At 39.2% G+C, this 13,035-nt stretch overlaps 2 protein-coding genes across 3 annotated transcripts in view; both read left to right on the plus strand.

Annotated features, from left to right (window-relative positions):
- The first annotated feature begins 1,644 nt into the window (after positions 1-1,644).
- LOC307038425 (mast cell protease 1A-like) overlaps positions 1,645-13,035 on the plus strand; it is a 31,322-nt gene continuing 19,931 nt past the window's right edge. Inside the window, exon 1 of the mRNA XM_079679810.1 lies at positions 1,645-2,955. Coding sequence (XP_079535936.1) covers positions 2,756-2,955 — 200 coding nt within the window. The 5' untranslated portion in view covers positions 1,645-2,755. The remainder of the gene's footprint in view (positions 2,956-13,035) is intronic.
- LOC307038402 (mast cell protease 3-like) lies at positions 4,494-5,919 on the plus strand. Of its 2 annotated transcripts, none has more exons than XM_079679784.1 (5): positions 4,494-4,640; positions 4,715-4,862; positions 4,996-5,131; positions 5,283-5,534; positions 5,636-5,919. In XM_079679784.1, exons 1-5 carry the CDS (start codon positions 4,544-4,546, stop codon positions 5,792-5,794), a joined length of 792 nt encoding a protein of 263 aa, XP_079535910.1. In that variant the 5' UTR covers positions 4,494-4,543; the 3' UTR covers positions 5,795-5,919. The 2 variants fall into 2 exon arrangements, with proteins under 2 accessions (XP_079535910.1, XP_079535911.1); XM_079679785.1 differs by having other exon boundaries at positions 4,549-4,640; positions 4,718-4,862.

Genomic DNA, 13,035 nt, shown 5'->3' on the forward strand with positions numbered 1-13,035 from the left:
GTTATGACCTCTGGCGCTCTCTGCTGGGTATCATGGAGTACTAACACATCAATAGATATTTGAGGCTCTGCTTTGATTCTGAGCAATAGCTAGTGGTTTATGCAAATTATTTCATTTGGCAAATAAGTTTCCATTAAGCTGCTGGGGAGTGGAGAGTGGAGGCAACTTTAGTAAGGCACAGTACAAAGCAACCATACCCAATATGAGAAGTCCCTTAAAGTCCTGTCACGGTTTGTGAAACAAGCAGGACCCAAATGCAGATATAAACTGAACTTCCTTTATTTCAAGGCTAGGAGATATATGTACAATGACAAAAACAGAACACTCACCGCAGAACTAGTCAGGGAACAAGACGAACCGACCAAGACAGACAGACAACCCAGAACTTAAATACACACCAGACTCAATCACACAACAAGACACAGGTGAGGAGGGAGGAGAAAACACAGGGGCCCAGGTGAACATAATCAGACAATTAGACACACCAGGGAAACTAATGACAAGAGGAAAACACAGGGAAAGGACCAGACAATAACCCAAAGAAAAACATGACATGGAAAACAGCAAAAACACCCAAACCTACAAAACTATAAACGTGACATAACATGAGAATCGTGACAAGTCCTGACTAAAAACCAAGCAGTTGAGGAAGAAATACTCAAATATGTTACTTACAAGGAAGTATTAATGCTATGTGGTAAAAACACATGTAAAAGTCCTGCAATATAGGTAAAACTAATAAAGTATAATCAAAGTATACTTCAATATATAGATAAAGGTAAAAGTATTATGTAGATCAATATTTGATTCAAATTATAGTTGCAGTGAACATTACTTTATGTTGCCGATGTTAAAGATGGGCAAATATTGAAAGCATAGGGTTAGTTTAAAGTAGTACCAGCATCTTATTGATCTCCTATCGCTGCTTGAATGCACGGACTGTGACCGACAACACAAATTCAACTATTGTTAATGGTTTGCATAAGGCCTTTAGCATCCACAGGCAAAATATGAGTTGCACTTACTTTCATAACTGCTACTATGTGAATATCAATACCCAAATCTGCAGCTGGAAACTGTGGTTTCTGCGGTTCTTTTAGATTGCAACACTTCTCAATAAATGTCTGGGTTGTGGGTTGTATGAGATAAAACAACACACGAAAACTTTTCTGATCTTTTTAACATTGTAGAGTCGAGTTCATTTGATGTCGCCACATCATAGTATGCACCAAAGGAGAGCAATGTAAAAAAGAATGTAAATACACTGGATGAACATTTTAAATGCAAAATGAACATGACTGGTGCGTGAAATAGATTCATGCTCAATACGTCAGTGTTTATAATGCCCATGGCAGATTCTAGCAATGAATTCAACATATTTACATTGGAAAAAGCCATTGGATGCCTTTGCTCTTCTCTGCATGCTTTCATTCTTTAAACTCAATTTTTTTTAAAGTTATGTTGAATTACTGCAAACATATTACACTTCAGAAAAGTAATACCTCCTCATAACATATTCACTTTATAATAGACTTGAGTCAAACACTGAAAAATAAGCCGCAATGTTCTTTTAGACTAGCTGTCAGTCAGCGTTGACACGACTTACCAGAATTCGTTTCACACCATGTGATCGTGATCATACTGACACTCAGACTTGGAGATTTGTTACTCATTTAGTTTTTGGTGTGACATACCAGTAATATATGGTCACAGCTAAAAAGCAAATCAATACTAAAGAACCTTTTTACTTCATTCATCCAACCAAATGTCACTAAATCCTACGGGGCTAAGTGTTATGAATCCAGTGATGAAAAAATGTCAAAAAAGATATTTAAACTGCGGCATTGATTCAAAACAGTTAAAATATTAATTGACATCAAATGTTGAAGAGAAGTAATAGATTATTGTTAAGCACTGTGTGAAAACTCAGCCATGCTGTTCACATAATGCATGAGCTTCAGGCTGTGGAAGCCGCAGAACCAAAGGCCTTATATTTACTGAAACAACGGCAACACTTCATGAGGTTTCATGTCTTTACAGACCACATGCACTCATCACTTTAACACAATTAAAGTTTGCAAAGATACATACATGGTGGGCTAAAGACATCTTGGTGAATCAGGTGAAAACCACAGGGTTGCTGACTAAGGAAAAATAAATGAAAATGTCAGATACAAAATGAACATCAGATATATTATAGCAGATAATAGCAAACAAATACTATAATACATTTTGGTCAGACACTGACTAATGAGCCACAATGCTCTTTTAGATTAGTTGTCAGTCAGCGTTGACATGTTTTCACAGAATTATCTTCACACTTGACTGTGATAATACTCACACTCAGACTTTGAGATGGAAACTGTGGTTACTGCAACTCGTTGCACTTATGGTGCAACATCGCAGTAATAAAAAAAAACAGCCCAAATGTGAAAGCTGAAATGTAGATCCATAACAAACTATTTTGATTATTTTTCACATATTTCATTCAAATAAATGTGACTAAAGCTTATTTAGTCACATTAAGGATAAGTATTATCCAAACAGTGACAAGAATATCCCAGAACTTTCAGAAAAAACACAATACTTGTGCATGTGCTTCAGGGTGTGGAGGCCTTATATTTACTGAAACAACTGCAACACTTCATGAGGTGTCCTTTCTTTACTACCACATGCACTCATCACTTTAACACATTTAAAGTTTGCACAGGGTCGCTGACTGAGGGAACTGGTGTAGAAAAGGTAAGATTCCCACATGTGGTTATCTGTCTCTTTCTTACAAATTAACTCATCCTTCTTTTCAGTCCTTGGTAGTGAAATCATAAATGGTAAAAAGGTCCCGGAGAACAAAATGCAGTTTATGGCCTCCGTGCAGAACGACCAAAATGTTCATATCTGTGGAGGATTCCTCATCAATGAAGTCTTTGTGGTCACTGCTGCACATTGTGATCGCTCGTAAGTTGTCAACGTTTTTTAGAAAATCTATGATTTATGTTATTATCTAAAGGAGCAGGCCAACAATCACATAAAGTGGGAAACCACATAAATGGGAAGTCAATGAAACAAGGTGAGTGATTAGCGATTTGCCACTAAAAAAAAAAAAAAATAAAGAAGAAGAAGAAGAAGAAGAAGAAGAAGAAGAAGAAGAAGAAGAAGAAAATACCTCCAAATCACAAACAAAATGGGTGTTTCTCAATGTCGAGGACGCTTCCTGGGTAGGACATATCCCTCCGAGTCAGGTCCTTCAGGAGTGAGGCAAGAATTCTTCCTAGCCTCGAAAAACGAAGAATGTTGGAACAGGCTAACAGGTGTGCAGGTGTGCGTCATATGCGAGGCCCCGCCTTAAATGGAGTGCAATTTCCGGCAAAGATTGGGAATTGGTCTGTGCGCAAAGCATTGTGGGAATTTTAAGACCGCAGAGGATACACATGTGCAGCCTCGAAATTTCCCGCAACGAAGGACGCCGGCCTCGGTAGAAATCCAAGCATCCTGGACATTGGAACAGTTCTTCGGCGGGACTCGATGACGTAGCATCCTTGAAATAGTGGCTCTGGAGCAGCCTTCCTCGACATTGAGAAACACCCAATAGCTTGGTATCACTAAGAAATAAGGAGAGTTATAGGTGCCAAACAACATAATATTAAAAACGTATGCCGAGGGCAGTTGCCAGATATCTAGTTTGTAATGCGGCCTTGAATTCAGTTTGTTTTATTCTTTAGAAAGAGGACATTTACATAAATGTTTATCTTTTAATTATTAGAATTTACTTTCTTATAAGACATGAAATCCTTAGTTATTAAAGTAATTAAATGATTGGGCCTTTTTAGAAATCTTCATATTCAAGTAAAGGCCTAACATTTGCACTGCATATTCATTTTGTTTATTTTTCAATATCCTTCCAACCTGTTGTAACATAGATGAATTCATGTCCATCTGGAAACATTGAACATTAACTCTGGCTGTGCAGATCATTTAAGTTTGAAAGATATGTGCAGATGTTGATGAATGCAGTCGCATCACTTGGTCATGTCCCCAAAATGTTAGCTTTTAATATAGAACAGGGTCAATTTAAGATTATATTTATCATAAATGTTATTTGTATAGAGCCAAATGAAAAGGACTCTACTAAATGAACATATACCTATTAGTACTCATGTGTCTGTGGATAGATTGTGTTACCTTAAGCAACCGTGTCACATGCAGTCTCAAGACTTTGCAGATTTGGGATTGATATGAAGGAAGCGACCATTCACCCCCAATTTAGATTTTACATTTAGATCATTTTTCTGTGAAATGATGATCAAAGTGATTAAATAGTGTTCGTTTCACAACTTTGATGTTTGCTCAGAAGTGAAGCAGGAAACCAGTTTCTGTGGTTCAGCTGGTTTGTTGCAGATTTCACAATAAATGTTTGAGTGGGCTGCTTTAACAAAAAAAACAACGGCAAAATGGGGACTCATGAAATGTGTTGCATGTGGGTGTGGTCAGAATTCTAAATAATCTGTGTTAATCAGACAAAGTGCTGCATAAAAGGATCGACTTAATGCCCCGAAGATCCAAGGCAAGTCAATTGTCTTGCATCATGCATGCTCTGCACAAACTCCTGATTTTTCAGGTCCTGACATCTCTCGGACAAAATGGTAATACTCCGAACTCTGTTTATTATGCTCCAATCATTAACTGAAATTAAATGATGACCTTTTACTTATTTCAGCAGATGGGAGTAAAATCATAAAAGGAACAACAGCCCCAGATGATAAGTACGAGTTTTTGGTCTCCCTACAAAAAAACGAGAAACATCTGTGCGGAGGATTCCTGATCAGCGAAGACTTTGTGCTCACTGCTGCGCACTGTAGCCCCGAGTGAGTATAACTTCCTTTATCCGCTATCTTTGAATCATTCAATTAGAAAGCAATTTGAAAAGTCTTCAAGATATATTAACCACCTTTTATTTTTAAATATTATCTTCAATATTGAATATTATCTTTCATTTAGCGAACCGGACAGGGTCGTTTTTGGCACTCACAATCTCCTCAACGTTGGTGAAGAAAATGTAAGATACATTGAAAAGAGATACAAACACGGATCCTATAACCGAGTAGACAGAGGTAATGACATCATGCTCCTCAAAGTAAGTACACTTTTTTGGATCAAATTAATAATTTAACTTTCAGCTTCATATTCAGCCATGTTTTGTTACACTGAAGTCTGAAGAATAAAAATGTATTATCTTATATTACACACATTGCTAGGTTTGTGAGATTTACTTTGTTCCTCTCCAGCTGACGAAGAAAGTTGCCGGGAACAAAAAACAAATCATTGCCATTCCTTCTTCTAATATGCACATTCAAGAAAACAAAATCTGCCATGTTGCTGGATGGGGTTTCACAGAGACTGGTGGTGGAGTTGTTGATAAACTGATGGAGGTGGATGTGTCTGTCATGAACCTGGACAAATGCTCTACGGAATGGGGTGGTATTCCTCCTGATGTTATCTGTGCCGGTGGTTATCGCAGTGACAGAGGCTTCTGTCAGGTATGATTTATCTTTGTTGATGTAAAATGTAAGCTGTTATAAAAATGCTTTAAAATTCTTAAATGAAATAATCAATAATGAGTAATATTCCTTGTTCACAGGGTGATTCTGGTGGTCCTCTGGTGTGCGACGGGATAGCTGTTGGTGTTGTGTCTTTCAACTACCTAGGAATCTGTGACTACCCAAATAAACCCAACGTCTACACAGAGATCTCCAAATACCTTGTCTGGATCAACAATATCATCAATGAAAAAGCTTAATATGTAATTTCATAAGGTTTTGCTTCAGCACACTTTGAATGTATTTAGGAGGGGAGGCTGTGTCTCAGCTGCTCTGTCAGTGTTCTCTCTTTAATGGAAAAGCTAAATAAAGCAAATGTCTCAAATGCTGTTTTCTCTTTTCTTTATCCGAACATATGAGGTTTGAATCTCTTATAGGAAAAGGTTTTACTTCAGCAAACATTCATTGTAATATTGAGGCTTTGTGGTGTCACAGATTGGTCTATCAAGGTTTATTTCATCAGTATACATTCATTTTGTATGTTTAAATAATCATAATAATGAGATCCTGCACTTGGAGAGGTTGAGCATGTGACGTCACCATAGTTTCAATGTCGGATTATAAGCAACTTTTAACACTCATAGAACGCACTTCAATAGAATGAACTAATGTAAACAAATGGCAAACAGTATCAGAAATCTAACTCAGCGGGAATTGTTTTACATGCTTTTATTACTAGTCGCTTGGAATACTGCAATTCTCGTGGTCTCCAAAAAAATCTTTAAAGAAATCGCAATCAATTCAGAATGCTGCGGCCTGGATTTTAACAAACACAGAAAAAAGTGATCACATGTTCCCTGTGCTGGCATCACTGCACTGGTTACCGGTGACTTTCCAAGTTGATTTTAAAATGCTTTTAATAATTTATAAGGCTTTACATAACCCGGACCCTACACACATCTGGGACTGCCTTTCTTTTGATAACTCAACAAGAACACTCAGATCCTCCGATGCATTTATTTTAGAAGTACCTAAAGTAATACACAAGAAATCTGGGGAGGCGGCTTTATGTTTTTCCCATTGGATCTTCGAACAGCAAACTCCATTGGAGTTTTTTTTTTAAAGTAAATTGAAGAGCTATCTTTTAATTTGGAGTCATTTTAGAGATATAACTGTTTGAGTTATTGTTTTATGGTTGTGTGATATAACTCTTTCTGCTTTTTATAACTTGTTTTTAATTATGTTCCTCCTTCTATATTTTGTATCTGTAAAGCACATTAGGCTACATCTTGCATTAAAGGTTCTATAATAATGGTAATAATAATAATGAATTTTATTTAAAGAGCGCTTATCTCGAAACTCAGACACTTTACACAGTAAAGCAATAGGGTTTTATGCAGGTCCGGCCCTGACCAATTTGCTGCCCTAGGCAAGATTTTAGCTGGTGCCCCCCCCCAAATGTAGACACTCACTATGACTCGCGCGTGCACGGTTGTGGCATGACCACCAAAACAAAAAGATATGTACACAAGATGTGTGCAACTGTATTTAGTTTCCTATCCATTTGAACATGATTTAAGTGGGGGTGGGACCTCACCTCCTCTAGGGGGGGGACCCACGGGAAGACTTTTTTTTTTAATATTGAAGTTAAAAGCATCAATCTAGTGCACTTTGAGAGCAACATTAGGAAATATATGGATACATCTCTCAACACCCATATGAAACAGAACTGTAAACAGATTTAATTTTTCTTTATGGATATTTTACAAATCACTCCCCTTTCAAACTGTATTCTTTTTTATTAATAACAACTTTTTTGCACTGTCATATAGTATTTTATACCTGTTTTTCACCTATTCTCTTATTTTTTTTAAACTATAATGATCATATAAAAGGTGTGCCTTTACCTCAATGAGCTGAGGTTATCAGAGCCGCTCAGTCTTTCAGGAGAGAGCTCTCTAAAGCTCTCCCCCCTGTGACCGCTTACACAGTAAATTCCAATGTTGATAAAAGCAAACAGAAGCTGTGTACGTTTTTTGGGAGTTTGATTTATTTTAAATTAACACAAATACAAAATTGAAACCTATAATTGCATACTAAAACCATTATTTCAAAAAAAGAACCATTTCACACAAACCTCTGGTTTTTACTGGGTCTGGGGCGGTTCAACTTGATTTTGGGGGGGTGTCATAGTTTGCGCAATATAGGCGTAGTTATGTTAGTATAAGATAATAAGATGTGTTTTGTTGATCCAAAATCGGGAAATTGTGTTGTTATGAAATAAAAAAAATAAAAAACTTTTAATTTCCAACTTTTTTTTTTTTTTTTTCTCCCCATTTTTTTCGGCGCCCCCAATGGGTTCGATGCGCCCTTAGCATTCACCTATACTGCCTATGCCGAGGGCCGGCCCTAGTTTTATGCAAACAGGGCCGTGGGAAGTAGGGGTGCTGAGGGTGCTGCAGCACCCCCTGGTGGAGGACAGGGGATCTGCACTTCCACAAGATATAATACCAAAAAAACGAATTTTCAGCCTTGATGTAACAACATTCATAATTAAGTAAAGATAACACCCTTTTCACCCCGGTTACATTTTCCATTTGCCCTGTACGATGGGCGCTGTAGTGATGAAAGTGGGGGATGTTGGCTTAGCAGGCGCCCGCAGCTCACAGCCAAAGTGAGAGAGATAGAGAGAGGGGATACCGCGGTACCGGCGGGGATTGTTGTTAGCTTCTGCTGCGCTAACGGATATAAGAAGCTGTTTCGACAATAATGTGGAGGGAGAGCTCTCCTGTCAGACTGAGAGGCTCAGTGAGGTAAAGGACTCTGAGTGTTTAGATAGTTCACTTTAGTCTAAGTTATCTCAGTGAGTCTCAAACGTTTTGATCACAATTTACGTAAACAAATATTTCCAAGGCACACCTTTATAATTATTAGGATGAATAAAAACAGGTTTGAAATCATTCCAATGTATACTATAGGACAGTAAACCAAAAATATCGTTTAAAATTGGAGAGATTTAAAAATATGCATAAATAAATAAATGTTAACTGATAAAATAAGATATGAATGAACAACACAAATAAAATAAGTTACATTTATTTGTTATTTGCTATGGTAGGTCATTGGAAATGTTCACATACTTATTTGATTAATAAAATGCAAACCGATCTTTTTCATATTGGTGTTTAGAGTTGTACCCCCTAGATCAGTCTCTAATTGGGCGCTCAAAGTGCACCAGATTGAAGCATTTTACTTTCAAATCTTCCCGGGGGGGCACCCCCGGACCCCCCTAGACTAGAGGATGTGAAGTCCACCCCCCCCAATTAAAACATGTTATAATACTAAATACATTTGAAGCCTTGTTATATAAGCTGTCCACCATGTCAATATGTTTCTCTTTTTGTAGTGTATTGGTCTTTTGTAGAGGTTTTTCATTGCCAGTTAAAATCTTGCCTATAGGGCAGCACATTGGTCAGAACCAGCCCTGGTGTCATCCCCAGAGCACCCCCCATTTGAAACATGTTCCCACGGCTATGTATGCAAATGCATTTTCTTGGCATGATCACAAAAAAAAAGTTATCCATTGAGCTGTAGGGGAGAAGAGAGGCGAGGCAATCTTACTTCTCAGTACAAAGAAACCGTACTTAATATGAAAAGCACAAAAGTTTATCAAAATATACTTCAATATATTGTCATAAATTAAACTGTTCATTATGTAGACGCTCCATTCTAAAATATTGTATACATCATCAATATTTGATTTGAACTATAGACTTTTTTTATTTATTAGTTTATTCCACTTATGGCAATTGTTAAAAAACAAAAAATGTACTCTACACAGTTTTCGTAGGTCATGATGGAAAGGAGCAGGGAGATTTTTTTTTAAAATGTTTTCAATCAACTTGTTGACGATGGTAAAGGTGGCAAATACATTTTTAAGAACAAACAATAAAAAGGTCAGATTAAAGTAGAGCTAGTCTCTTATTGCTCTCTTATTTTCGTTTGAGGTGCAGAGAATGTCACCAGCAACAACACCAGACAGTCTCAAGGGTTTGCATGAGGCCTTTAGTATCCAGTCAAAATATGTGTTTTATACAAGGGTTCCCAAACTTTTCAGCCCGCGACCCCAAAAATAACAGTGCCAGAGACTGGGGACCCCCCACTATCACGTGGTGACTGGAAGAAAAGAAAAAAACGTGTGCAAAGGACGCACGCACTAATAGGCGTATCCAAACACGCGCATAACGACAACACACAAGAACAGAACAGCCTGGCAACCATGATATGATTTTACATATAGCTATTTAATATAAAATAACAGCAGAACTCGTGAGTCAAAGTAATCTCCATGTGAATTAGGAGTGAACATTGTTGCGGTGCAAACTTTAAAAGACATAAACTATAGTAAACATATGAACATTGTTGCAGTGCAAACTGTAAACACATACATAACGGTAATAAACGTATGAACATTGTTGCTTTGAAAACTTTAAATACATAAAAGGTCATAATAACTAATAAACATATGAACATTGTTGCGGTGCATATTTACATTTGGGGAATACGCTATGTTTCAGCGTTAATCTCACCTAATGAGACGGGTGTGCAATATGCATAGAGCAAAGCAAATCCATCCTGGGCTTAATTTTGGAGACGGCCACTCGGAGATCATCCTCCACGTTTAGACGAGATCTGTATTTGTTTTGTATGTATGTTAGTGCCGAGAAAGTCTTTTCGCACAGGTATGTGGAGCCAAACGGCGTCAGAACGTCCATCGCGGCCTTGGAAAGCTGTGGGTATTCCCTCTCAACTGAAATCCAGAACTCAGCAAGCGTCTTCGCATTAAAAGCTGTCTTTAATGTGCGGTCACTTGACAGTTCAGTCAGTGCGTCCTCCATGTCAGATGACAGATGACTTGCGGTCGTTACGGTAAATGGTGATCTTACCCAGTCATATTTTTCCGGAGCTGCTTCCTCTGGGAAATACTTGTTAAAGTGTTCCAGGAGGGTTTGCAGGTAGGTAGTGATAGACTTCTTCACAGAGTTAACACTAAGATCATTTTCCTCTATGAATTCCTCCAGCTCAGGAAACATGTCAATCCTGCCCATTTCAACTCGCGCAATCCAGCGATCCACTTTCCTCTTGAATGCGCAGATTTTATCATTCAAGGACATGATGCTTGTGTTTTCACCTTGCAATGACAGGTTAAGTCCGTTCAGCCTGTCAAATATGCAAGACAAATATGCCAGCCTTGTTAACCAGGGTCTGTCAGGTGGTCAGCGAGCACGGACCCGTGCTCCGTGAGAAATAAGCGCACCTCGTCCCGCAGTTCATACAGGCGGCTGAGAACATTTCCCCTTGAAAGCCACCTGACTTCTGTGTGGAACAGCAGGCCCTGATGCTCCGATCCCAGTTCGTTGCAGAAATTGGTGAACAGCCTGGTATTGAGTGGACGGGATTTGATGTAGTTGACCATTTTTATCGCCGTCTCAAGAACACTTTTAAGCTCTGGGTCAAGCGTTTTACTCGCTAGAGCAGTGACCACCAACTGGCGGCCCGCGGGCCACATCCGGCCCGCCAGACATTCTCATCCGGCCCGCGCGACTTGGGTGACTGTGGCGTTGGCGGAGTGGTTACTGCGTTCGCCCCCCGCCCATTTTTTTTTTTTTACAACGTCTCGTGAGTAAGGTGCAGTACCAGAGTCCAACAGAGAGGCAGCAGCTGCGGGACAGTAGACTGCCTACTGCGAAACCTTCCCTGACTTGAAGAAGAAGTGATCCTTCGTTGTGAACAGTCTTCTTTGTGCGCTCCACAGCAGCAGCCCCGCTGCGACAGAGTCCAACAGAGAGGCAGGAGCTGCGGGACAGTAGCCTAGATGCTAGAAGCAGGGTCGGGTTGTAACGGAATATATGTAACGGCGTTACGTAATCAGAATACAAAAATCAAGTAGGCTAACTGTATTTTCAGCTGGCGTTACATTTGAAAAACGAGTAATCTGATTAAAGTTACTTTCGTAAACCTGAAGTGAATACATTTTGGAATACTTATTGGAATTATTAGTGGAAAAGTGTCCTCACAAAATGTAATATTCCTTACCGGCAGAACTGTGTGCACACTGCACAGCGCTGCAGCATGTCTGTGAGCGAGAGAGATGCAGCGTGTCTGTGAGGCCCCGCCCCCGCACGTAGATGAGAGAGAGATCTCTTTTAAAATATATTGAAAGTTAGAAACGGAGATGGTTAGATAAAATGTGCAAGATAACGTTTATGTGGCATTTATTTATTGTCGAAATTATGACATTTCATAACGGGATCAAATCAAAGTGAATGGCCTGCTGCTGCTGAATGCATGGGGCAAGTGACTGGAAAAAGTTTTAAAAGTTATTACATCGTTTCAGATAATACATAATAATAATAATTCATTCTATTAAGGGGCGCCTTTCAAAGCACTCAAGGACACCTTACAATTCATAACATATTCCAAGGAAAGGTTTTAAGACAGTACAAAGGATGCAGTCCGGGTGATGTTTTTTATGTGGGGTGCAGATGAGAGGGAGCTGTCCAGAATGACACCAAGATGTTGTGTTTGAGTTCTTGATAAGCCATTAAAACAGTAAAATAAGTGTCTCCTGTGCACCAGACACCCATCTGTTATGGAAAAAGAAAGTATTCCAAAAGTATTCTAAAAGTAATCTGAATACGTAACTAACTGTATTCTGATTACTTTCAGAGCATGTATTCAGTATTCAGTAACTGATTACATTTACAAAGTAGCCCTCCCGACCCTGCCTAGAAGTGATCCTTCGTTAGCCTGAAGAGTCTGCTAAGCTTTATGTGGTCCGCAGTACCTGAGCGTGCTCCACTAGCATTGTGGACTATATCAAAATCGCTGGCCCGCGATAGTGTCGATTGGATAAATTTTGGCCCTTGGACAAATATAGTTGGTGATCCCTGCGCTAGAGCTTCTCAGTGGATAATACAGTGTGTAAAGATAACGTGGGGCGCCACTTGTAAGACTCTTGCTTTTAGTCCTCTCTTTTCCCCCAGCATTGCTCCAGCACCATCTGTACACACACCGATGCACTCATCCCAAGACAGTCCCTCTTCTTTTATTTTGTTGTCAAGTTTTGTGAAAATGTCCTCGCCTGTGCACTTTAGCTCCAGCGGGGTGCAAAACAGCATGTCCTCATCAAATTTTCCATCAAAACTGTATCTGGCGAAAACAAGCAGTTGGGCCGAGTTTGACATATCTGTGGATTCGTCTAACTGCAAAGCATATTTCCCTTTCTTCACTCTGTCAATCAGCTGACACTTGATATCCTGGGCCATGTCCGTGATGCGTCGGGATATGGTCCCGTCAGACAGCGGCACTGCTTACAGCTCCCGTGCCTGTTTATCCCCATGCATTGCCCTACTCATAGCGATAGCAACAGGTTTAATTAGGGTTTCCCCGATGTTTGTGTGGCTTTTTTGCCTGTGCAATTAAATATGCCACCTCATAT

This window comes from Notothenia rossii (assembly GCF_949606895.1).
Source record: "Notothenia rossii genome assembly, chromosome: 1".
In the NCBI taxonomy this organism is placed as follows: Eukaryota; Metazoa; Chordata; class Actinopteri; order Perciformes; family Nototheniidae; genus Notothenia; species Notothenia rossii.